At 57.9% G+C, this 25,136-nt stretch overlaps 3 protein-coding genes across 6 annotated transcripts; 1 reads left to right on the plus strand and 2 right to left on the minus strand.

The window, feature by feature from the left end:
• Positions 1–134: 134 nt before the first annotated feature.
• PARD6A (par-6 family cell polarity regulator alpha) lies at positions 135–1,885 on the minus strand (the record flags this gene model as incomplete). Of its 3 annotated transcripts, none has more annotated exons than XM_079723414.1 (3): positions 135–981; positions 1,310–1,442; positions 1,823–1,885. In XM_079723414.1, 3 exons carry the CDS (start codon positions 1,883–1,885, stop codon positions 227–229), a joined length of 951 nt encoding a protein of 316 aa, XP_079579540.1. In that variant the 3' UTR covers positions 135–226. The 3 variants fall into 3 exon arrangements, with proteins under 3 accessions (XP_079579540.1, XP_079579539.1, XP_079579538.1); XM_079723413.1 differs by having other exon boundaries at positions 135–978; positions 1,220–1,442; XM_079723412.1 differs by having other exon boundaries at positions 1,220–1,442.
• A 1,159-nt stretch (positions 1,886–3,044) lies between these two features.
• ACD (ACD shelterin complex subunit and telomerase recruitment factor) lies at positions 3,045–8,034 on the plus strand (the record flags this gene model as incomplete). The annotated part of the gene is made up of 14 exons (XM_079723506.1): positions 3,045–3,143; positions 3,226–3,359; positions 3,542–3,635; positions 3,722–3,798; positions 3,909–3,953; positions 4,069–4,103; positions 4,254–4,405; positions 4,484–4,580; positions 4,663–4,749; positions 4,934–5,307; positions 5,424–5,515; positions 5,596–5,668; positions 6,808–6,902; positions 7,892–8,034. 14 exons carry the CDS (start codon positions 3,045–3,047, stop codon positions 7,938–7,940), a joined length of 1,503 nt encoding a protein of 500 aa, XP_079579632.1. The 3' UTR covers positions 7,941–8,034.
• CARMIL2 (capping protein regulator and myosin 1 linker 2) lies at positions 5,683–18,132 on the minus strand (the record flags this gene model as incomplete). 2 transcript variants are annotated; one of them, XM_079723504.1, is made up of 39 exons in its annotated part: positions 5,683–5,917; positions 6,004–6,081; positions 6,398–6,478; positions 6,635–6,856; positions 6,980–7,051; positions 7,194–7,230; positions 8,104–8,226; positions 8,313–8,676; positions 8,759–8,859; positions 9,710–9,945; positions 10,410–10,476; positions 10,596–10,748; positions 10,993–11,080; positions 11,156–11,316; positions 11,483–11,596; positions 11,676–11,804; positions 13,166–13,267; positions 13,348–13,510; positions 13,703–13,875; positions 14,004–14,061; positions 14,143–14,239; positions 14,338–14,419; positions 14,573–14,642; positions 14,829–14,933; positions 15,025–15,101; positions 15,233–15,310; positions 15,425–15,537; positions 15,618–15,704; positions 15,782–15,876; positions 15,999–16,087; positions 16,175–16,250; positions 16,395–16,468; positions 16,583–16,653; positions 16,857–16,948; positions 17,077–17,201; positions 17,301–17,363; positions 17,599–17,649; positions 17,743–17,837; positions 18,093–18,132. In XM_079723504.1, the coding sequence occupies 39 exons, from the start codon at positions 18,130–18,132 to the stop codon at positions 5,805–5,807; spliced, it is 4,215 nt and encodes a 1,404-aa protein (XP_079579630.1). In that variant the 3' UTR covers positions 5,683–5,804. The 2 variants fall into 2 exon arrangements, with proteins under 2 accessions (XP_079579630.1, XP_079579631.1); XM_079723505.1 differs by lacking the exon at positions 6,398–6,478.
• Positions 18,133–25,136: the final 7,004 nt, after the last annotated feature.

Genomic DNA, 25,136 nt, shown 5'->3' on the forward strand with positions numbered 1-25,136 from the left:
CCCTTATCACTCCTCCTCTCCTGCCTCATGTCCAGGCCAGAAGGCAAGACTGTGGGATCAAGGAGGAGGCCAGGGCTGGGAAACAGAAGGACCATAACTGCATTTGTAGAAAACCTTTAATGTTCCCCAGACTGAGAGGGCCCCATGAGCAAGCTAAAAAACCCCACTGGGGAAGTCCCTGCCATGTCCCAGCAGCCTGGAAGGGCAAGGGCTGCATCTTTGCCTGTCAGAGGCTGAAGCCACTGCCATCTCCTTGAATGCTACTCCCCCAGCCAGAGCTGGCCTGCTCCTGATCATCCAGGGAGGGCAGAGAGCTGCGGGCATCAGGAAGTAGGCGGCTTGGGCGCAGGTCCCAGCACGGAGGCCCCTGAGACAGCCCATTGGAACAGGGAGGTTCGCGGTTCTCAATGATCAGATCACTGCTGTCATCGTCGCTATCAGGCTCAGCAGGCCCAGGCCCAGCAGAAGGAGGCCCTGTCAGACGCCCAGATGCCCCACGCACCACATTATTGCGCTGATTGGCTGGCTTGACAGTGACAATGAGGTTGTGGCTGTTCGCGACCATCATGTCTGTCACTTGGTCCAAGGTCTTCCCAGCTACCTCAATGCCATTGACCTCGAGGATCTCATCACTGACTGCCAGCAGCCCTGTACTCTCAGCCAGGCCCCCTCGTACCAGGCGGGAGATGAAGATGCCTGGAACCCGTTCCAGGCCCTGAGGAGCTACGCGCACACTCATGCCATCTCGGATGTAGAAACCCAGGGGGCGGTCGGAACCATGCTTATGCAGCCGCACCCGTCGGTGGGTCTCAGGCAGTAGGTCCACATCTATGACTGAAGAAACCTGGCGGAAATCTTGTGGCAGGCTGATTAGCAGGGGTGGCCGCGTGCGCAGGGGTGCCACTGGCCGAAGTAGGAGCCCTTTCTTGCGCCGCTGCAGAGAGTTGGAGGCAAAGGCCAGGCCACTGGAATCAGCTTCTGCTGCAGGAGAGGGGGACGCCGAGATCAGACACCCTGCTTTCCCATTTGAGCCCTTTTCCATCAGGCCAATTGCCTGAGGAAGGGGGCACTGTAGCTATTTCCTGCCACTTGGAGGTCAGGCCAAGGGCAGGGACTGCAGAGGGTGAAGCCTGGGCACACTGGGCATGGACTAACCCTTGTAGACTTGCCCTGTCACCCTACCCCACAGAGGCTGCCCACTGTACCCCATCCTCCTCACCCCGCTTCTGCACTAGCAGGCGCAGCGGCGGGGGCCCACTGGCCAGGGCCCGGTGCAGGCTGTCGTCGTTGGTGAGGGGCAGTAGGTTGCCGTGAGCATCCGTATAGCCAAGCAGCACGTCCAGGCCCGGGATCTGGTGTACCGCACGCAGCAACCGAGAGAACTCTTGGAAGCCGCTCACCGAAGCGCGGGGCAGCGCGAAGCGTCGAAACTCGGCATCAAACTGGAGGCCGGGGTGGGGGTGGGGGGGGCGGGGAGGGGTTAGGATGGAGTCCGTGCCCTTTCTCACCACAGGTCCGAAGGTGGCAGGGGTGAGAAAGACAGGGGGGCTTCACAACAGCTGCAGCCTTGCACCCAGTACAAGGGACGCTGTCCAAGGTCTTCTCCCCACCCTCAGGTACCCACGCCACAGAGGGACTCTTGAGGCCGGCAGTAGAAGGAAGGAGGATGGATGGGGGAAAGCGAGAAGAAAAGCCGGAGAATGGGACGTGGAGGATGGAGGAGAGAAAAAGGTGGTGGGGACCAAGGAGCCAGGAAGGGGAGAATGAGGGAATTGGAAGCGCCTAGGGCCGAGGCCGGAGCCGGGGCTGGAGGGGCCCTTACTTTGCTCTTCACCTCGACGATGCTGTCGGGACTGCGTGCCGGAGTCCTCTGCGGCCTGGCCATGGCGGGGCCAGGCGGGCCGGGGATGATGCCCCAGGCGGACCGCCGAGGCGCAGGTGCACAGCCCGGCCGGCCCGCGCCACCCCGCCCCTGGCGGTAGCACTCGCCCCGCCCTCCTGTCCGGACCGTGACGTCAAGAGGGCAGCGACGGGGAGTTGAACGCGGAGTCCACGTTTCCTAGGAAACGGAGATAAGGGTGGGAGAATCTTTACGTCCTCCTACGTCATTACGCTACGGTCCTCGCGTCCCGGGAATCTGGGGGAGGGGCTTGGCCAATCCGAGGGGAGAGAGAGGGAAGTATTTGTTGAATGCTGTGTACTTTTTAAAATTTTTATCATGTTAATCTCTTTTTAATTAATTATTTTTTTGGTTGTGTTGGGTCTTCGTTGCTGGGCGCGGGTTTTCTCTAGTTGCCGCAAGCGGGGGCTACTCTTTCGTTGCAATGGGCAGGCTTCCCATTGCGGTGGCTTCTCTTGTTGTGGAGCACGGGCTCCAGTGGTTGTGGCACGCGGGCTCAGTAGTTGTGGCTCACGGGCTCTAGAGCGCAGGCTCAGTAGTTGTGGCGCACGAGCTTAGTTGCTCAGCGGCATGTAGGGTCCCGGACCAGGGTTCGAACCCGTGTCCCTGAATTGGCAGGCGGATTCCTAACCACTGCGCCACCAGGGAAGCGTGAATGCTATGTACTTTTATTTCCACGGACTAACAAGACTGCGCATTTTGTAGATGAGGAGACTGAGTCACAACAAATAATTGCTGAACTCCTTGGGGTCACAGGCGTTGAAGTGGCTTTGAGCCACCCACTCGGACCACCCTCGGCTGAAGCCTCAGGCCCCAGATCCCTCCCACTCCATCGGAGCCAGCCCTTGGCCCCTTCCTGCCCAGTGCCACAGGAGTCTTGAAGAACGGCGCAAACGCCCGGCCGCTGCTTGAAGAGATGCTCGGGTAAGAGTAAGCAGGACAGCCTACAGTTGAACCAACACGGGTCTGCAGACAAGTTCCCGAATAGGACGCGCTCGTGCGCACGCGCGGGCACGCTCATGGGCGGGACCTCGACCTCAGGTCCCGCCCAGCCGCCGTAAGTTTCCTCTTCCGAGGAGAGGCGGGGCCGCAGCGCCCGCGGGAAACGCGGTCCAGGTTTGCTCGGCTGGCTACCGCGGCGGGAATGGCAGGCCTGCGGAGTCTGGTCCTGCGGCCTTGGATTCGAGAGCTGGTTCTAGGGTCAGAGGCACTCTCAAGCCCGCGGGCGGGGCAGCTGCTCAAGGTGAGTCCCCACCCCCTTCTCAGGGCCCGGAAACCAGTGCTGGGCCCCGGGTGGTGGGTTTGACGCAGGTCGTCGCCGTCAGGTACTGCAGGAGGCCGAGGCCCCGGGCCCGTCCCGCGCTCCCGACACGTCTGAAGGGGCCACGCTACTTGTGTCCGACGGGACCCACAGTATTCGATGCTTGGTGACGCGGGAGGCTCTGAACGCCTCGGACTGGTGAGAGAGGCTCCGCGGAGCCTGGGAAGATTGGAATCCGGTGGGAGAGCACGAGCCTTGAGCCCGAAGTGGGCGGGTTCCTGGAGGGCGGGTCCCAGGCGGGCGGGCCCCAGGCGGGCGGGCCCCAGGCGGGCGGGGCAGTGTTCAGGCAAGCGCGTTAGTGAGGATCGCGCTCGCTGCAGGGAGGAGAAGGAGTTCGGCTTTCGAGGGGCAGAAGGCCGGCTGCTGCTACTGCAAAACTGCGGGGTCCGCGTCCAAGTCGCCGAGGGAGGCGCGGTGAGTGGTGAGGCTGGCTTCGGTGGGTTACTGGGCCCGACTTCCTGACAACTCCTGAGACCCGGTCCCTGAACTCACCCCTCCAGCCCGCGGAGTTCTACCTCCAGGTGGACCGCTTCAGCCTGCTGCCCACGGAGCAGCCCCGGGAACGGGTGACTGGTTGGTAAGTGATGCCTCCACCCTCCAGCTGTACTCCCCACCCAGGCCTGGCTGGCGTTGGCATAGGCCTTGGGCTCCTAGTTACATTGACTGCCTACTACTTCTCCTTCCCAGCAACCAGGACCCGGATGTGCAGAAAAAGCTCTATGACTGCCTGGAGTGAGTTTGGGGTTGGGCTCTTGGGTCAGGTGTGGTTCGGTCAGGGAATGGCAAATCTGTGTTATCAGATAGGCTTCAGGATTTTTCCTCAGGCTTGTTCTCTCTGTTTCTCTAGGGAGCACCTTTCAGAGTCCACCTCCCCCAGTGCAGGTACTTATAGGGGTTGGCCAGTTGCCCTAACTCCCTGTAGAGTGATCTCTCTAGCCATCACCCCCCTGCTTCCTTAATAAGCCCTTCTCCCCCTGCACCCCCGTTCCTCTTCTTTGAGCTTCAGCCCATCCCCCGGTCCTCTGTCCCTAGACCTTTCACTGTCCCAACTTCTGGATGAGGTAGAGGAGGACCAGGAGCATCGGGGGGCGCTAGTGAGCCTGGCTGAGAGCTGTCTGATGCTGGCAGGCCCTTGCACAGCACGCCCCCTCACCCGCTGGGCAGCCTCACGCTGCAGAGCCACGGTCAGTCTGGGGCTTCTCTTGGGAAATGTCGGAGTGGGGAGTTGGGCAAGGGCCAAACTGAACGTTCTCATCCTACAGGGAGAGGCTGTGTACTCTGTCCCCAGCCTATGGCTGCACATCTCTGAGAATGACCAGCAAATCCTGAGCTCTCTGGGCCCAGGTCAGAGGGCACAGGGTAAGGAGAGCTGGAGAGGTCAAGAGGGGAGTGCCTGCGTGCCCAGTGCCCTCCGTGCTGATAAGCCTCCCCTGACCGCCAGGCCCTGAGCTACCCCCACCACACCCGGCTCTACAGGACCTATCGCTGACTCTCATCTCCTCTCCTCCTTCCTCACCCAGTTCCTCAGGTAAGCTGGTGCTCAGGCCCCATGTTCTTGGTGCTATCAGCTGCCTGGGCTACACAGGATGCTGTGAAAGGGTGCACAGCTGGGTGCAGGGATGAACACAGTTCCTGCAGGCCTATGTTCACAGGTCATTCAGCTAGTCTGAGCTGAGAGGTCTGTGCCCATGGTGAGTCCCCTTCCTCCTCAGGAACCTCTGCCCTACCCAGCCACATGCTGTCAGAGGAAAGTGGTGCCAGTATCAGCCTTCTGCCTGCCTTGCCCTTGGCTGCTCCAGACCCAGCGCAGAAGGACAGCTCCCAGCCCCCGTCAGCCATCTCTTCAGCCCATGGCCCTCTGCCCCCCAGTTCCCCACACCCCAGCCATGTACCCAACTCCCCACCCCTGAGTTGCACCCCAAGTTTGTCATCCCTTGGCCATGTCCCCAGTCTACACCAGGCCCCTGTAACCATGGCCCAGAGACCTAGTCTGGAGTTCAAGGAGCTAGGGTTACCCCCTAAGACCTGGCAGCACTCTCCAAGGACAAGAACCACCAAGGAAGCCCTGGAGTCCAGCCCTGTCTGGGTGAGCATAGCACCCCTTACAACTGGAGGATAGAATGGGGCTGGGCTGGGGGTAGCCTTGGATGAGGTTAGGGGCCTTTTTGGCCTCTCTCCAGACACCATACCCTCCCCCTTCAGGACCCCGCAAAGAGGCATCGTGACGGTTCTGCCTTCCAATATGAGTACGAGCCACCCTGCTCCTCCCTGTGTGCCCAGGTCCAAGCTGCCAGGTGAGTGCCTTGGGGTGCCCCCACTCTCTTGGTTACCCATCCCAGTCTCCATTGGCCTACAACCATGGTTCTCTTCCCAGGCTCCCTCCCCAGCTTGTGGCCTGGGCCTTGCACTTTCTGATGGAGCCACAGCCGGAGGCTGAACTAACCCAGGTGTGAGAGGTCATGTGAGCACGTGGGAGGATGCGTGCACAGGTCCGTGCCTGGGGGTGGATAAACAGGGCTTCACACCAGCTTCCTTTACGTTTTTTAATAAAATAATCTCATGCGGCAGGAAAGGAGAAGAAGGTCAGGGGTTGGGGCCGCCGCCTCTTTGGTCTGTGGCTGGGGATGGTGGGCTCCGCTCAGGGCCCGAGGACTCTGTAGACTGGGGGGGTAGAGGCTCGGCTCCGAGGCCAGATCCTGCATAGGGAGAGGGGGAGAGAGGAAGGGTCAGGACTGGACTGAGCAGTCCTGCCGCCCACCCAACTGGCTCCAGCCCCCTTTACCTATGCTTGGAGATGGAGGTGCCTCAAGCTTTGGCCTGCGCTTGAGAACAGGGGAGCGCTGCAGCCGCAGGGGCCGTTCTGAGGGATACAGAAAGACTTGGTGAGGGTTGCTAAGGGCTTGCTTCCTGTCCTCGACCCCCACTCACACTTGCCTTCAGAGCCTCCCCCTTCCCCGGCATCCTCCCACCCCTGGCAGAGGTTCCTCTTGTGGAGGTAAGAGTCAGGGCTAGTAGGAAGGGCTTCTCAGACCCTTGCTCCTGGCCTCTGGCTCCCTGATTTCTCAACCCCCCATGCCACTGGTGGCCCCCTCCGAGGACCAGAGCCTCGAAGGGAGCCCACCCTCCCCCCCCACCTCATCCTGTACTCAAGCACACATGGAGATGTCTCCCCTCACCAGCAGGGGCCTGGAGCTGGTCCTCATGCACAGACACTGCTCGTCGCCCCGCCAAGAGAGGCCTCGGCCTCAGCTGGCCATCTGGGGGAGGCCAGGGTATCAGGGTATGGTCCCAACAGCTGCCCCCACTCCAGCCTTTGCCTCCCATCTTCAGGGTCCCCAGAGGAGCTGAGTTCCCACCAGGGACTCCTCCAAGCCCTAGCCCAGTATTGGGTGGGGGCTAGGGTAACTGCTTACCTTCATTCCTGGAGCCTAAGCAAGAATCCTCTGGGAGGCCCAGGCTGTCTGGGGAGGGGCTGGCTCTTCGGGGGCTTGGGCTGGGACAAGGGGAGGGGGGGCCTGGACCATCCTGTTGACCCCAGCCACGGCCCCTGAGCTCTGCATTCAGCTGCTGCCCTAGTGTCTTCCAGGTGGCAGACTCGGGCCCCTGGCCTCCTGGACCAGGTCTGCATGAAGGGTCTGCAGGGAGAAAGGTGTCAGCCAAGACCTGGGCCAGGTGTCGGAGGTAAACCTGACCAATGGTCTGATCCCCTCCAGCCTGTCCCTGCATGACCCCCAACATACACAGTGGCCCTCACTCACCAGCAGACACAGAGTGGGTGCGGGACTTGATCGAGATGGGAGGGGCCTCTGTGGAACTGTCCATAATGTCACCTGCAAAGGCAGGGCTGGGGGCTTAGGCTTAGTGAGGGGAAGAAAAACATGGCTATTCCCACTCTTCTGCCAGGGAGAGCAAACCCCTTGGGGACTATCTCCTCCCCAAAAATGTACTGCCCTAGCCCAGGGTCCCACTTACCATCCGAGCCAGCCTTCTTGATCTCTCCATCTTTGCTCTGTAGGAAATAGGGACGTTAAGCTTGACCTTGTCCCACCCTCGTGCTAGCCTTGTCCTTTTATTCATTCTTGTTATAACCGCCACTAAATGCCCACTGTGGGCTGGGCAAGAACATGGCAAACCCAGTCCTGGTCCTCTTGAAGCTCAGTCTGTGATGGTGGACAGTTAACACAGAGAAGCATATGCAAGCACAGACACACAAAGTAATTTCTTAATTCTGTGATTCACTTTCTATACCTTAATGCTTCTAAATTCAAGCTGAGTTTCACTTCATTTGTGTTTCTTATTTTCCTGAAGTTATTAAAGGGACAGTCTGTAGGGTGGTGGTTCTTACTAGGAACTGTGATCAGAGGATGGTATTAGCAGGGGGGCCATGGAAGAGAGTCAAGGAAGGCCCACAGGGAAATACAGGGGTGGATGAAGAGGGACCTGGTATAGCCCATGGGTGGGGATGAGAGGCTGGAAGTGGGGCAGGGAGGAGTTCCGGACAGAGGAACCTGTGTAGAGGCTCTGAGATGAACCAGGGTTGAGAGCAGTGACAAGGGCTGAGACCCCACTGGGCCTTGAGGCAGGATCAGGAGTCAGGGCAGTGTCTTGAGAGGAAGCCCCTGGAGGATTTGCTATTTCAAATGCAGATGGCAAAGCCAGATTTCTGTTAGATCTGCAGAGAAAGGACCATCCACTTCAAGGAGGCCTGGGTCAGGGTAGAAGCCAAGAGAGAAGAAAGGTTGACTCTGATGACTTCTGTGGGAGGGGAAAGAATCGACAGACCTGTGTGTCATGAGTCTCCTGGTCACATAAATCGCCCACATAAAATGAGCTACGTGTCACCTGCCTCCTCACTTCCCACGTGTGTCCCTTCCCAGCTCACTTGCTTCCTCTTGCCTTCGGCACTCCCGCTGCCTCTGCTCACGCCGATCCTCTGGAGCATCACTTGTACTCGCTGTTCAAAGGTTGGGGTCAGCTCTGTATCTCCCCGCTCCAGGGGCTGCTGCTGGGGACAGAGATACCCAAGTGGGGAGAGAGCCCACTGCCCTCATTGTTCCTGCAGAGCCTTCACTCCCTGTCACCAGGCCTCACCTTGTCAGGTCTGGCACCCAGTGTTGTCTCCTCCTCCTCAGCAGGTAGCAGTATCATGGAGTAGGCCTTGCTTTCCCGAGTGTATCGAGGCCGACTCCTGCGGGTAGGGTCGGGGCTGCCGGTGCCCCCCTCAGCCCCACCAGCCTCCTCACCACGGCCAGGACGGGCTGGTGGCCGAAGCAAGTCCCCAAGTGTGGTTTTTCGAGAGCGGGGAGCTGCCCCAGGGCTGGTCTCTAGATCAGGCCGTGACCCACGTGTTGAACGAGGCTTCTTGAAGGCAAAGAGAGTGCCCAGCTTCTTTCGAAGTGTACGGGGGACAGGGGTGGTACCCCCCTCGGCTGCCGGGTACTCCTCGGGGGCCCAGCTGTGGGGACAGCCAGCAGTAAGTGGGAAGGCCCATGGAGCATTCCACCCTCTCCCACCCCTTGCAATTGCCCCCTACTCACAGGCGATCCTGATGGATCAGCCTTTTGGAGAAGAATTCCTCCACGCCTTCGTCCACACGGGCACTGAGCCCATTCCCTTCCTGCGGCAGGGCCGGGGGCACCTGAGGAACACCACAGGGTTAAGGCTCCGGGCTGAGTGCAACTGTGACTTCTCTCCACCTTCCTTGTCCAACGGCAGGCTCTGGGCAACTCCAGGACTTGGGAGCTGCAGTGACCCTATAGGGCTGCTGACACAGGCTCTCCCACTGTCCAGCTGGTGGGCAGAGATGCTGGTTTCACGTACCCCCCTCGCCTGTAGTTGGCCCTGGATGTAACCAGTCCACATCCATGCTTGTCCCACGGAGTATCCTAAACACCCTGAACCACCTGGTCACCAGCGGGCTAGAGCCCACGCACCCGCTGGGTCACACATTCCCACTTGCCACCCCCTCTGCTCCAAACAGTTCCCTGCAGTACCCTCCACCCCACCCCACCCAGCCTGCTGCCGGCTCAGCGGCGCCTGCTGCTGCGTCAGACCCTCTGGGGGGCCTCAAGCCGGCTCCTCCCCACCTCTGGCCCCGTGCCCACTGCCCGCGCCAGTACCCAGCCCACACACACACCCGCACCGGACGTGCAGTAAACGCAGGATTGTCCCCACAGCCAGGGGCCCAGCAGCTTTCATTAACCCCGGGGGAGGGAGGATAAGACAGACGCCCCCTCGCGCACATCCACCCATGCAGCGGCCAACCCGAGGCAGAGTCCTACACCCAAGAGCTCCCCCAACGAAATCCACACACTCGTGACCCCGCATGAGCATGGGGTGGGGGGTTGGCCAGGAAGAAGCCAGAACTCGGCAGTATGACCAGGTGGTCTTGGGCACCCACCTCCCTGCCGGCCATCACCCGTAAGGCGCGAACGGGCCACTCGCGACCCCCAATTCCACGAGCTCTGGAGTGGGGGTAGGGCGCTCACCTGGGGGCCCCCCGGCGGCGGGCGGTGGTGGTGCTGGCGCCGTGGCCGCGGCCGGGCCCGGGTCGGATGGCGCAGGGGCTGCCCGGCGGGTGGCAGGTCCATGCGAGGCAACGGGCCGGCCGGGGGCCCAGGGGCGGCGGGGCTCGGAGAGCCGCGAGCAGATGGCCCCGCCTGCGGCTCTGCATCTTCCCCCGGAGCCGCCAGCTCGGGCTCCGGCTCTGGTTCCTCAGCGGCACCTGAGGGGAGAGCACCAGAAGAGCACCGAGCGCCAAGCCCAGGGAGGTGGCAGCGGCGGCGCTAGGGCGGCGGGGGACCCGCCCAGGGCGCGGGGAGGGGCCCAGCTACGCTGCCCGCCCCCCGCCCCTCCCCCGCCGCCGCTGTCCGTGGTGCTGAGCGCGGCCCCGAGCGGCGCGCGGCGCCGCCAAGCATGCGCATCCTGGGGGTAGGGGAGGGGTGAAGGGGGCGGGGAGGTAATGAGATGAGAGGAGACTGTGTCCCGGCCCTGGTCTGCTCAGGTCCCACCCTGCGCTAACTGACCACAGAGGACCCCAACTTTGCACGCTGCACGGGGGTCCTGGCCCAGCCCACTCAAGGGTCAGGGAGTTCCCGGAACAGGGGTGAATGTATGTGTCCAGGTGTCCAGGTCTAATGGAACTTCAGCCCAACCTGAGTAGCTCTCTTCCCCCGGGCCCTGACTTACTGTGAGTGGAGGGGACCAGGCGAAGACAGCGGTTGGATTCAGGCCACTTCTGTGGAGGACTGTCATCCTGGTGGGGAAGACACAAACTCAGCCTGGGGTGGCGGGGAGCTGCCTCCCCTCCTTCCACACTCCAGAACAAGATGGGAAGATCTAGGGTTCTAGGCCCAGAGTTCTAGGACCACCTACCTTCTGCTCTTCTTCATTCTCCTTTTCCTTCTCCTCCTCAGGGAAGAAAAGACCTTCCAATTCCCCAGGCCCAAGGGGGCTGGGCTCGCCTCCATCTAGTGCCGGTATGACAGGGGGCATTGCCTCTGTTGCCTGTTGAGCCAGACTCTCCACCTGCAATACCAGGCACCCCAAAGATGGGAGGCAGGGCCTCAGCCATAGTCGTATCAGTGCGAAGGGAATCCTGAAATACCCCTGGGCTATCTGACCCCAGAAGACATTACAGAACCCCTGCAAGGCAGTGGCCAGGTCACTGTGTGTGTGTGTGTATGTGTGTATGCATGTGTGTGTGTATGCATGTGTGTGTGTATGTATGTGTATGTATGTGTGTGTGTATAAGCACGCAGTTCCTGCTCACCAGCCGATCCCGGGCTGCACTCAGACCCGCCACAGCCTGAGCCACAATGCTCTCTGCCAAGGTCCCTGTGACTGACAGGCGCATGTCCCTGACGGCAACAGAGGGCAAGGGTTAGTGTGCTGTCTCTACCCAGCCCAGCCCGGCCCAGCCCTATCCAGCCTACCTGAGCCTCGTGAAGGCATCTTGCAGCAGGTGCTCTGGGAGCAGCTCTGGGAGACCCCTTGAGCCTCCCAGGACCCCCTCTAGCTGCTCCCTCCACCTGGGTCCCTGCAGCATCTGTGGGCAGAGGCTCCTTGTGGTGTCCAGTGTGGTCTGAGTGAAGTCCTGGGCAAAGGTCAGAGCATGGTGAGGGTGTGGCTGGGGCCCAGACCAGTTGGCTTGAGGCTCCAACCCTCACAGAACGTTGACTCCGGGGTATCACAGGCAAAGCCTCTGGATGGGGGTCAAGCCTGGATATGGAGGTGGGGCTGGGGCAAGGGCACCATCTCACCTGAATGTCCCGGCGGCAGACCTCGCCCACCTGTCCCAGGAGGCCCTCCAGCTTCTGCCGCAGCTGCCACTGGTGGCTTGGGGAGCTCCCAGCCTCATGTAGAATGGGGAGAATCTGGAGGACAAGGAGGAAGAGGAGTTTCAAATTGACACCTAAGAGGGGAAGGGTCCTCGTAGTGAGAGGGGGTGCTCACACTGAGAGAGAAGTTGGCGTTTTGGATGGCATCCTCGGCCTGGTGCACAGCAGCTTCACCCTGGGGCCCAGCCCCACAGCCCAGCAACTCCACATGCTCCTGCACCGACTGACACAGTTCATTCACTTCCTGGAGGGCAAGAGGAATCAGTCTCAGCCTGGTCCCGTCCCCATCCCCTGACTGCCTCCTTCCCAAGGTCTCCAACAGGGTGAGTGAGGTCCTGAAACTGACACCATCAGGACAGCCACTTAGGGGCCCTATCTGTTCAAGGAGGGAGAGCAATGTCTCCTTTAGTTCATTGTAGGTACTTTATATATACTTCCTAAGTGTCCAGAATAGGAAGGAAAAGAGCTGTTAGTCATGTCAGTGTTTTAGAAGCTCAGTCTGTTCATCACCCAGCTAGAGGACAGATTGAGGGATGAAGAGAAATGGGAGTGAGGAGCCATGGAGGAAGGCCAAGGGGGAGAGAAGGATAGCTGGGGTGGGAGTAAAGAGTGGTGTGTTTGAGAGAGTCGGTCAAGAGGCAGGACCAAGGAGGTCTGTGGGGGCTTCGGTGTGGCCAAGAGAGACATGGACTGAAGCTCTGTCCACAGCACTTGGTGGGTGTGGGCACCAGCGAGACTGGGCTCCAGGGTAAAGAGAAGAGAGAGATGTGGGAGATGATGAGATCACTTGAAGACACAGAATGTGAAGCCCCTGCAGGATGTCTGGGTCACGATGCCTGGGCTCTGGAGCTTGGGAGAGAAGTGGGAATTGGGAATGGATGGATGGGGAACATCTCACCAAGACAAGGTACTGGAGGGAGATGAAGCCAGAAAAAGGGTCACTGGGTTTGGCCACAACAAAGGTCAGTGGAGAGGGGAGGGAAGCCCCGTGAATGGGAAGTCACAGGTGGGGCTACAGTTGGGGGTGGAGAGAAATGACTGAAGATTTTAAAATACCTCCTGTCTTTAACAGGGGAGCCTATTTAAATGCTTTAAGGGAATTCCCTGCAGTCCAGTGGTTAGGACTCCACACTTCTACTGCAGCAGGCCTGGGGTCAATCCCTGGTCCGGGAACTAAGATCCCGCAAGCTGTGCAGAGCAGCCAGAAAATAAAAAAAATAAAAATAAAAGGTTTGTAGGATATACACACCATTAAGTATTTGCATAGGTGACAGGGCATATTGCTGGCAACATACTCTTAAATAGCTCAGGACAAAAAAAGTTCTGTGTGCTAGTCTTGTAACTTTTCTGTAAGTTTAAAATTAGTTCAAAATTAAAAGAAAGGGAAAAAATGCTTTAAAAAAGCAACTAGGAGTGTTATTTGGGGGAACTATTTCAAGAGCCTTTGGCTCCTCTGCAGATCAAGGAAAGGGACTTGTCTGGGACAGCAGGGTTCATGGCCCCAGGAAAGTCAGAGCCTCAGACTTATGGAGGCTCTCAGCTGCCACAGCTCTCCCCATCCCCTACCTTCTGTGTATGCTCAACGTTGAGGGAGGGGATTCTGACCTGTTCGGAGGGGTCTGACCCCAGACCTAGTGGCTTCGGGCGGGAGGTGCAGTCAGCAGAAGCGTGGTCTGCGCGGTTGTTCCGCAGGAGACAGGCTTGGATCTGGGCACAAGAGATATTGAGAAGTGGTGGGGGGTGGGGCCAAGGCACAGAGGAGGGCGGGGAAGAGAGGGAACCCCCACCTGGTGCACGGCACGTGCTGTCAGTTCAGGGCGGCTGCGCTGCGCCTGGGCCACGTCGTTCAGTGGCAGAGGCATGGCCTTCAGGCTGCGGTTCTGCTCCAGGGCCTGTGCCACGTCCAGCAGGCCCAGAGCAGACGTGTGGTTCCGGTCCCAGACCACAGACCTGGGCCGGGCCAGGGTTCAGTCGGGGGCGGAGCTCTGCAAGGCCCCACCCAACCCCGCTTGCCTTTCCATTCGACTGGAGCACCCCTGCGCTCCACTTGCTCCGCTTCGTTCAGCTCTGCCCCTTAGCCCAGTAAGTCCCTCCATACACGCCCTCCTCCCCCATTGGTCCCATCCCTCTGACCCCGCCCACCGGAGCCTCGTGTTGACCCGAAGTGCCTTGGCCAGCATCTTGGCGCCGGTGTCCCTCATGGCGTTGCCGCTGATATCCAGGGCTGTCAGGTTAGGATTGGCGCCCAGGGCCCGGAGCAGGACGCTGGCGCCCAGTTTCAGTCGCGACTCAGCCACGGACAGAGACTGCAGGGGCTGGGGTTAAGAGAAAGCCATTTGTGGCTGGAGTCAGGGATCAGCAAGCAAGGCAGGTCAGGGAGCAGGAGTAAGAGGGGTCACAGGGGTCCATCGCCTGAGGATCCCGCATGGTTCCGTGAACTTACACAGTCGTCATCCTGCATGAGCTGAACAATCCGGTGCAGGACGTCGTCCAGGGTCTCCCTGTGGGCAGGGGCAGCGGTTGGCGGGAGACCCGGGCGGTGGGGTGCTGTTGGGAGGCCCAGGAGTGAGATGGGGGCTCACTTGCACCGGACGTTGAAGTTCCTTCCAAGCGCCACGTGTCGCAGGGACCGACTCCTTCCGATGGCCAGCACTAGAGTCACCATGTCTGAGCCGAAGCCTGGGGGTGGCTCAGGTCAGGCACAAAGCGAGGCTGCGGGAGTGGGAGGGGTGGGAATTTGGTGGATGGTGGGAGGATGGGTTTCTGGGCGGCCTCACCATTATCCGCCAGATCCAGGGAGCTCACTGCGCCAGCGTCGCACACTAAGTCTTGAATCACCTGAGCGCCGGCGGAGCGCAGCTGAAGGTGGAAGGGATAACGCGCTCAGGCCAACAGGCCACAGGTGGGAAGGATCAGGCCCCCAACTGCCCAGCGCTTCCGCCTCGCAGCCCCGGCCCCACAGCCGATGTGTGGGCCCCACTGCCCGCTCTCGTCTCCGGGCCGGGCGCTCACCTCACAAGCGCTGAGGTCCAGGTGCAGGTCGTCCATGTGCGTGTTGAGCGCGAGGCCTTCCAAAAGCGCCCTGGGAGGGAATGTCACAGCGGGTGGCAGGAGCTGGGAACAGAGGCCCTAGACCGCGAATAGCAAGAAGGAAGGGCCAGGATGCCAGGGGGGTCATGGGTGCTACACGAGCAGGGTAAGGTGCTGGAGGCCAGGCCTGGGGGGTGGCCGCAAAGACGGGGGCCTGGCCGTGGGCAGGGACACTGACCTGAGAGCGTCGGGCGGCAGCTTGCAGCCCGCCAGGCACAGGTGCCGAAGCGTCCCGGCGCGGCTGAGGAAGAGCTGCAGCGCGTCCGGCGCAGCCCTAGACTTCCTGGGGCGGGGGAGCGGGAGCAGTGGGCTTCCTGGCGCGGGGAGGCGGCTCCCAGCAGAGCCCCACCCCCGCCCCGCCCCGCCCCCCTTACGTGCGGGAGAACACGTTCCTCGAAGCGTCGAGGTGGGTGAGGCTGGCGCAGCAGCCGCGGGACAGCGAGGCGAAGAGCTGCGGGAGGAGCGTGTGGGCTACACTGGCCGGGGAACTGAGCCCCTTCCCGCCCTGCCCTCCAGTCGACCCTTGGGCCTCAGGCCTTGCCAGCCCGACAAATCACCGCCCCCCACTGACCACCCCCTCACAGTGTCCAGGGCGGTGTCAGTGCCTGCGAGATTCAGGAACGTCAGAACATTAGGACGGCTCAGGAAACTATAGAGGCCCTGGTGGGAGGATGGAGATGGGAGGCAGGGAGTCAGGGATCACCCCACCAAAAGCTTCCTGACACCCCACTGCCTGCGGCGCCCCCAATCACCGCCCTAAGGATGGCCACTCACCCCATTGTCCTCCGAGGCCCCCAGTGCCCCGGGATTCCCGGAAAGGTCCAAGTGGGTTAGGGCAGAGTCAAAGGCTGCATTGAAAGCCAGCGCCCGGCCCAGAGCCCTCATTCCTGGTGGTGGAGGAGGGGGCTCACAATCAGGGTGCCCCACCCCCAGCTCCACCTCCCCCCGCCATCCTTAGCCCGCCTACCTCGCGGCGTCAACCCAGTCTGCGCCAGGGTGAGTCTCCTCAGGGCTCCAGGATGATGCTCCAGGTGTCTGCTGAGTGCAGCCACGCCTGGGGGATGGGGGCAGCCATGTGGGTCTCACCTCCTCCAGCGCCAGCCCCCAGGGGTTCCCCAGGCTCAGCCGTACCTCGGTCATCCAGCACGTTCCCCGCCAGGCTGAGCTCCCGCAACCCAGAGCTCGTGTGCCCTGCCAGGGCCTGGGCCAGTCGCCGGACAAAGTCTCTGGGGACCAGACCCCAGGTGTGAGGCTCTGACCCTGGATTCCCAACTCCTCCCCAGGCCACTAGTCTCTCCATCCCAAGCCCCTAGACTCCCCTCCCCAATCCCTACCCTGTACCCCCTACCCCCTCAGGCCACAGGTCTCCAGCACCAGCTCCTCCAGGTGGGATGACTGACTCATCATGTGCAGAATCTGTTCCAAGACCTCAAGGCTCTGAGAACCAGAGAGTGGGGGGAGCTCAGTGGGCTGCACCCTGGCCCCCCAGGCCACGCCCCCCCACCGCCACACCCATGCTCTCACCAGCTTCATGTCCACGCAGGAGAGGCACCGGAACCACAGGTTGTAAGACAGGGCGGCCACACTCAAGGCCAGGTCCCTGGGTGGAAGAAAGGGCAGAGGCAGAGCTCAGGGCCCTCCAGCCAGATCCTAGGCCCAGCATCCCCCCTCCATGGAGAGGCTAAGGCCCAGGAATGTGGGTCATGGAATCTTCCTCTCTTCACAGAACTTGCAGGCCACTCACCGACTTCCCAGATGGCTGAAGTCGCCTAGGCTGAAATGGCGGCAGCCCTGACGATGGTAGATTGTGTCCACATCCTGGGTGGGAAGAAAGTACCTCCAACTTACTTGGGACACAATGCATAGGGAGGGACTCAAAGCACATGGGGGACCAGATGTCTCCAGAGCCCCCAGAGAGGGCCCTACTCTCACCCACTGAATCTCCTCTCGGAAAGGGAAGCCATTGTAGTCACACAGAGCCTCATATGTCTCCGAAAAGCCACCTGAGTTGGTGCCGGGGTGTGATGGAGGAGGGGTGGGGGAAAGAGAGGGACAAAAGGTCAGAGATGGAGGACGATCAGCCCGAAGCTGGGTAGTGGCTGTGCCTTGAGTGGCTCTGTTCAGTTTGTGAGACCTCCAAATCCAGGGGTCAGGATGCAGGAGGGGGTAGGCTGGAAGCCCCGTGCGGCCCCACCTTGGCCCTTACCACAGGGGCTGCTGGGTGAGGTGGCCTCTGAGGGGCTGCTTCTCTCCAGCCGAGCCAGCATGGAGGGGGGCGTGGGCCTCCGGAATAGCTTCCTGAGGAGGGACATGGAGAAGGGGGCAAGGGACTTCGAGGTCCTGGGAGTGAGGTCACCCACTGCTCCATCCAGAGCACCCCTTGCTGCCCTCCTTCCCCGCCAGCCCCCTCAGTTGCCGGCCCTCACCCAAGGGTCGAGCAAGGGAAGACCTTCCTGATGGCAGCAGTGATGTGCTGGGCCAGCTGTTCCAGGGCAGCCACACCAGGAAATTCCAGGACCAGTTCAGGCAGGGACTCCAGCTCAAAGGTGACCTGGGGTGGGTGGAACAGGGGCTGGGCTCCAAGTGTGGGGCAGGCTGGGGGGAGGGGAAGACCAGACTGCAGGCCCTGGTGGGGCACTAGGTGTCTCACCTGGGGGGGTGTCTCCTGCAGCGCCATGGCCTGGACCTCCAGGTAGCTGAACGTGCAGTCCACCTGCGGAGCGCCTGGGTCAGCCTGGACCAAGGCCCGAGCCCCACCCTCTTGGGAGCCCAGTCCTTTGTGCAGCCTGGATCTCAGAGCTGGACCTGCCTACACTCCAGTCCTGCCTGCTGCTGGGAGCCCAGTGCTGTTGGAAGGGCAGAGCCCGCAAGGACACCACCACAGATGCAGCCCTCATCAAGGGAGCTGCTGGAGGGCAAAGGGGTGGCAGCTGGGCCCTGGGACTCACCCTCAGGGGAAGGCAGGTGTGGAGCAGGTAGGCTCTCCATCGGAGCAGTGCCTGAGGGGAGAGAGTGTCTGACACCCTGGGCAGGGCAAGAGCCTCTTTCTGCTGGTGCCCCAGTGGCCCTCCCAGCCTCTGCCCCCGCCATACCAGGACATGACCTTGCTCAGCACCCTCCCGCTCTGGCAGCCAGGTTTTCAGCAGCAGCTCTGCCTCCTTGGGCCACAGGAACCTGGTGATCTCGCCTGTGGAAGGGCAGCCTGCTGGGCAACTGGTCCTCCCATGGAGGTCAACTCACGCCCACGGTCTGTACCGGGCTAGGGGGCCTGGGCTCATCTGTGGGCCAGCGAGGAAGGAGTGGAGTGGATTTGGGCCGCCAAGCCCTCCCGAGGAGCAGAGGGAACTTCTTGCCCGGTGCCACGAGGCGCTGGTTGGGCCTCTGCTTTCTGGGGCCGCTCTGCTTCCTCCCAGCCAAGAAGGCGACAAGGGCCAGCGCTTACCTCGCAGCTCGCAGGATATGCCGTCGGGGGTCTGGGCCATGCGGCCGGCCCGGCGGCCGGGTGGCCCAAGGAGCTCCGACGAGAAACGGTAGCGGCGGGCGAGCACAGGAAGCCTGGGGCCTCGGGGCGCGCTGCAGCCACCTGCTCCTCCTGCAGCGGAAGGTAAGCGCCGCTTCCTGCCAGGCCGCCCCCGGCCCGGCTCCTCCCTGCCCGGCCTCCGCGGGCTGGGAGAAGTCGCGCGGCTACGACGGTTTAGGAGGGGGGCAGATCCCAGCTGCCCGCCCGTGCCGTCGCTCAGGAGCTACTCCGTTAGGGCAGACCTGGGGAGGGAAGGGAGAGGTGTGGCCGGGAGGGTCTCGCGTGTCACGTGCCTCTTTCGGTTCCTACCCCACTACTTCCACCCCGCGCCACAGTCCCCGCCGTGAGCACCAGGGGGCGCTGCCCGCTCGGGGATCTCTGCAGCCCGCCTCGGTCCGTCCCCTCCAAAGCCCAGCGGGGAAGTTGGACAGCACGCAGGACGCAAGGGGCGTCTGTTCAGAAAGGAGCATCGGATCCCTCCTAAACCTGGAGGACCCTATCTGTTGCTCCTAACGTGGAGTCCCTCACCCCGTCAGAGAGTCACAAACTGTTGACAGGGTGGAAAAAACACCAGGTGGGCCCCACGCCCTTCTCTGCGGCAGAGGTTCCTTAGCTTTCATCAAGTTCAAGCTGGGTCAGGGCCAGAAGATGGGGGTGTACCATCAGGGGGCAGCCAGCCCCAAGGGCTGCAGGGAGGGGTGGAGTGACTCATGAGCAAAGGCAATGTATGTGGTGGTGGGGGGTCCTCTCATGTCTGCATTCTCCCTGAGCTGGAGAGTCTGGGGAGGGGGGAACCACTAGGAGAGAGGCCTAGGAGGCCATCAGGTCATGGGATGCATGATACCCTATAAAAGACCAGGGACCTAGGGACTTGCCTGGTGGTGCAGTGGTTAAGACTCTGCGCTCCCAATGCAGTGGGCCCGGGTGAGACCCCTGGTCAGGGAACTAGATCCCACGTGCATGCCACGACCAAAGAGCCCGCCTGCTGCAACCAAGACCCGGTGCAACCAAATAAATAAATAAAATAAATATTAAAAAAAAACCAAAAAAAGGCCAGGGACCTAGATTCTGGAGGGTTCACAGGAGGGGATTCAATTTTTTTTCTTCCATTAGTCTAATTAAACTCTATGAGATAAGGAACAGCCCTCTGCCCTGCCCACAGCTCAGCCAGGCAGAGGTGAAACAACCTGAGAGGAGGTGAGAGACACTGGGCAGAGTCTCTTGGTTTCTTTCCCATCTCCAGCTACCCCTCCTCACCTTGAGGCCTGCAGACAGTGGGAGCATTTTCCAGTCATCTGACTACCACCATCCCCCCCGAAATCTCATCTCCCTTTGCTGAGGTCCACCATAGATTAGGACAAAGTAGAAACTGAATAGTAACTACTTGGAGGCAGCCCCCTTCCCTAAAGCAGCAGGCCCAGGTGTGACAGCCCAGGGCTGACAGGGCAGGACTCAGCCAGATAGGGGTGCTGAGTTCCTGCCAACAGAGGTGAGAGGATGTCCTGCTCTGCTGCCTCCCAACTTGAGAGAGAGTTCAGGTTAAGACTCTCACAAGAGACCACACAGAACCCACCAACTGCTTCTAGGGTGCGAGCTCAGCAGCTCTCACACACAGTATGGCCAAGTGGCCAAGAATGAAGGTTCTGAAGGCACACTACCTGAATTCAAGTCCTGACTCCACCTCTTACTGGCTGTTTGACACTGAGTAAGTCACTTAATCTTTCTGGGCATCCAGTTCCTGTTTTGTAAGCTGGAGCTATTAATTTACCTTGAAGTGTAAGGATTAAATGTTTACAGAGGTGCTCACAACAGTGGCTGGAACTCAGGGAACACTCACATTTGCCAAGTCTTACCATGGCAACCTTAAGACTCCAGAACAGAAGGATAGAAAATCCCCCTCACTGGGATTTTTCTATTTCAAATGACAAGAATGAGAAATACAAGAGGGAATAAGTGCCAAAGGGTTCAAGCTGCTCCCAGGTGGAGGGCGTCTTGAGACCAACAGCTGCACTGGTGGCATCAGCCCCTGTCTAGTGAGTGCTGTGAGGACAAGCAGGGAGCTGCAGAGGAGGAAACCAGGATCAGCCTGGAGATTAGGACGGGGTGCCAGGCTAGCCACACATCTCCATAACTGCTGGCCGTCAGGGTGGCGGTGACAAAACAAGCGTAACTGCTATCAGAGACCAAGCGAACACGTGGGACTCAGCTCCCACAAGTGAGTGACTCATGAGAGGGAGAGAGGCCTTCAACTTTTTCAAGACTGTCTCTGTGTTCTAGACAGCATGACACTCCGTGGGCACTCAGGAAATGCTAAAAGCTCATAATGAGGAATAAGGCCTGCCTGCTCCATTAGCACAGGGCGACAGGCCAGGCTGCAGCTCCCAGAACTGCCATGAGGCTCCCGTCTCCCGTGTGGAGTAAGTGTGAAGGTTTCACATTTAATGGAGTCACACAGGATGTATCATGGGGCTATGCCAATGGAGGAATCTCCTTCCGGCCTTAGCTGCATCACAATGTCACTTTTCTTGCCCCCTCCCCAACCAAAACCAACCTACTTGTAAACAGTTTGAATATATACAATTAGAACAGAAAAGCTATGTTGAAGATACAGATAAACTGCTTGCTGTTCTATGAAGAGATTTTCTATTATACTTAAAAAAAAATTGTTGGGACTTCCCTGGTGGCGCAGTGGTTAAGAATCTGCCTGCCAATGCAGGGGACACAGGTTCGAGCCCTGGTCTGGGAAGATCCCACATGCCACGGAGTCACTAAGCCCATGTGCCACAACTATTGAGCCTGCGCTCTAGAGCCCGTGAGCCATAACTACTGGGCCCTCGTGCCACAACTACTGAAGCCCGCGCGCCTAGAGCCTGTGCTCCGCAACGAGAAACCACAGCAATGAGAAGCCCGCGCACCATAATGAAGAGTAGCCCACGCTCGCCACAACTAGAGAAAGCCTGTGTGTAGCAACGAAGACCCAACTCAGCCAAAAAAAAATAATAATAATAAAATAAAATTAATCTAAAAAAATTGTTTTGGAGTGTGGGGGTGGGGCAGCTGTGTGGCTTGCAGGATCCTAGTTCCCTGACCAGGGATCGAACCCGGGCCCCCTGCAGTGGAAGTGCAGAGTCCCAACCACTGGACCACCAGGGAAGGAGCTATACTTACAATTTTTAAAAAGCTATGTGGCCACTGAAACAACTCTGGTAGGGGGTGCTCTGGTTCCTGGTGGCAGTGGGGGTTAGCCCATGCCTGGGATGGAGACCAAATGCCCTGACAGCCTCGGGCCACTAACATTCAGTCCAAGTTGCTGATTGCCTGGTTCACAGTCCCGAGGCCCCTGACGATACCGATTTTTCTGGGAGACCCGACTGCATGGATACCACAAACCAGCCGAAGACTTCACGCAGCTTGTCCACTGTTACTTACTTTTCACTGAAAACTGGTAAGTTGGAATTCTGGTTAAAAAACCCTATAATTATCTTGAGATAATAAAAGCTATTTATGACAAACCCACAGCCAATATAATACTCAATGGTGAAAAGCTGAAAGCCTTCCCACTAAAATCTGGAAGAAGACAAGGATGCCCACTCTCACCCCTCTATTCAACACAGAATTGGAAGTCCTAGCCACAGCAAACAAGAAAAAGAAATAAAAGGTATCCAAATTGGGGGACTTCCCTGGTGGTGCAGTGGTTAAAAGCTGCCTGCCCATGCAGGGGACACGGGTTCAAGCCCTGGTCCGGGAAGATCCCACATGCCACAGAGCAGCTAAGCCCGTGCGCCACAACTACTGAGCCCATGTACCACAACTACTGAAGCCCACGCGCCTAACGAGAAGCCCCCGCAGTGAGAAGCCCATGCACCGCAACAAAGAGTAACCCCCACTTGCCTCAACTAGAGAAAGCCCGTGCACAGCAACGAAGACCCAACGCAGCCAAAAATAAATTAAAAAAAAAAGTATCCAAATTGGAAGGGAAGAGGTAAAACTGTCATTATATGCAGATGATATGATACTATATATAGAAAACCCTGAAGACTCCACACAAAAACTACCAGAACCGATAAATGAATTCAGCAAGATAGCAAGATACAAGATTAACATACTGGTTACACTTCTTTACACCAAGGAAATATCACAAAGGGAATGTAAAAAAAAAAAAAAACTTTTAAAATCGCAATCCAAAAAATAAAATACTTAGGAAAAAATCTCACCAAGGAGGTGAAAGACTTATAGGCTGAGAACTATAAAACATTAATAAAGGAAACTGAAGATGATTCAAAGAAATGGAAAGATACCCCATGCTCTTGGACTGGAAGAATTAATAATGTTAAAATGGCCATACTACCCAAAGCAATCTACAGTTTTAATGAGACCCCTATCAAGTTACCCATGATATTTTTCACAGAACTAGAATAATCCTAAAATTCATGTGGAACCATAAAAGACCCAGAATTGCCAAAGTGATCCTGAAGAAAAAGAACAAAGCAGGAGGCATAACCCTCTGAGACTTCAGACAATAGTACAAAGCTATAGTAGTCAAAATTGGCATAAAAACAGACATATGGATCAATGGAACAGTGTAGAGAGCCCAGAAATAAACCCAAACCTTCAGTCAATTAATCTTTGACAAAGGAGGCAAGAATACATAATGGGGGCTTCTCTGGTGGCGCAGTGGTTAAGAATCCGCCTGCCAATGCAGGGGACACGGGTTCGAGTCCTGATCTGGTAAGATCCCACATGCCACGGAGCAACTAAGCCCACGCGCCACAGCTACTGAGCCTGCGCTCTAGAGCCCACGAGCCACAACTACTGAGCCCGTGCGCCACAACTACTGAAGCTCACATGCCTAGAGCCCATGCTCCACAACAAGAGAAGCCACCACAATGAGAAGCCCACGCACCGCACCGAAGAGTAGCCCCCGCTCGCCGTAACTAGAGAAAGCCGTGCACAGCAATGAAGTCTCTTCAGCAAGTGGTGTTGGGAAAGTTGGACAGCTGCATGTAAATCAATGAAGTCAGAACACACTCTCTCACCATACACAAAAATAAACTCAAATGGCTTAAAGACTTAAACATAAGACATGACACCATAAAACTCCTAGAAGGGAACATAGGCAAAACATTCTCTGACACAAATTGTACCAATGTTCTTAGGTCAGTCTCCCAAGGCAATAGAAATAAAAACAAAAATAAGGGGCTTCCCTGGTGGCGCAGTGGTTGAGAGTCCGCCTGCCGATGCAGGGGACACGGGATCGTGCCCCGGTCTGGGAAGATCCCACATGCCGTGGAGCGGCTGGGCCCGTGAGCCATGGCCGCTGAGCCTGCGCGTCCGGAGCCTGTGCTCCGCAATGAGAGAGGCCACAACAGTGAGAGGCCCGCGTACCGCAAAAAAAAAAAAAGATGTGGTATGTATATACAGTGGAATACTACTCAGCCATAAAAAAGAACGAAATAATGCCATTTGCAGCAACATGGATGCAACTAGAGGTTATCATACTAAGTAAGTCAGAAAGACAAATACTGTACGATATCACTTATATGTGGAATCTAAAATATGAAATGAATGCACTTATCTATGAAACAGAAACAGAATCACGGACGTAGAGAACAGACTGGTGGTGGTGGTTGCCAAGTGGGAGGGGGGATGGGGGAGGAATGGAGTGGGAGGTTGAGGTTAGCTGAGGTAAGCTTTTATGTATAGAATGGATAAACAACAAGGTTCTACTGTATAACACAGAGAACTATATTTAATATCGTATGACAGGGCTCTTCCCTGGCGGTGCAGTGGATAAGACTCTGTGCTCCCAATGCAGGGGGCCCAGGTTTGATCCCTGGTCTGGGAACTAGATCCCACATGCATGCTGCAACAAAGAGTTTGCATGCCACAACTAAGGAGCCCGCCTGCCACAACTATATAGACCCGGTGCAACCAAATAAATAAATAAAAAATTAAAAAAAAATCCTATGATAAACCATAATGGAAAGTAGTATTAAATAAAAAAGAATGTATATATAACTTAATCAACATCACTGTACAGCAGTAATTAGCACTGTAAATACTTCAATAAAAATTTTTTTTAAAAAAACCAAAAAACCTGTAATTAGTGGCCAAAGCTTTCACCTAAAAGAGGCTTGCCAAAGGAATCTACCCAGAAATGGCCAACAGCAGCAAGACGGTATTACACTAATGCATAAACTTCCTAACATACTCCCTTTCCATCCTGCTTCCTAGGTGCTAACAAGCAGCTGTGCTCTCTCCCCACAGCCTGGTGGTGGCACATCTGTCTCCCTTTCAAATAAACTTCTCTAGGGAAGACTGGGCCCAGCTTCTCTCTGTTCCCCTGCACTTGGCAGAGCTCAATGTATTTTGATCCCAGCTCTCCTTGAGCTGAGATCTCGAGGCCAAAGATTCCCACCAGCCCCTTCTCCTTTAAGCTCTGTGGCCCACCTGCTCTACCACAGACAACCAGCTCTTCAGTTGGGTCATGGGGCTGGCAGCTGTATACACTCACCTCTCTACTCACATACCACTTTTGGGGCGTTGAAACTTGCAGCAGGATCCACTCAATATTCCATCACCTGCCAAGATCATCGCTCATTTGCTAGAGAGGAAGTGGTCATCCTGGAAACATAGCTTGCGTCTGAAAGGCGAGGAGGCCTGCACTGCCTGAGGCTACGTACACAGACCCCTCTGGGCCCCTCGTTAGGCAGGAATCACACAAGTCGGAGTGTTTGGAGCACTTGTTAATCCGTTATGATTTATTAGCTGTACAGCAGTAGATCCTCCTCCCCAGCTTTCAACCCCATTACATATTTTATTACAGGTCTCATGTTGGCGTCCTAAAATAATGAAAAATATCACACAGTACAGCTAAGTACAAAATGCATCAACCTAGAGTCTGATAGCTAACTGATGGTTCTCTTAAAAGCAATACACAGAAGAAAAAAGTGTTTGAAATCAGCA

Source organism: Hyperoodon ampullatus (assembly GCF_949752795.1).
Source record: "Hyperoodon ampullatus genome assembly, chromosome: 18".
In the NCBI taxonomy this organism is placed as follows: Eukaryota; Metazoa; Chordata; class Mammalia; order Artiodactyla; family Ziphiidae; genus Hyperoodon; species Hyperoodon ampullatus.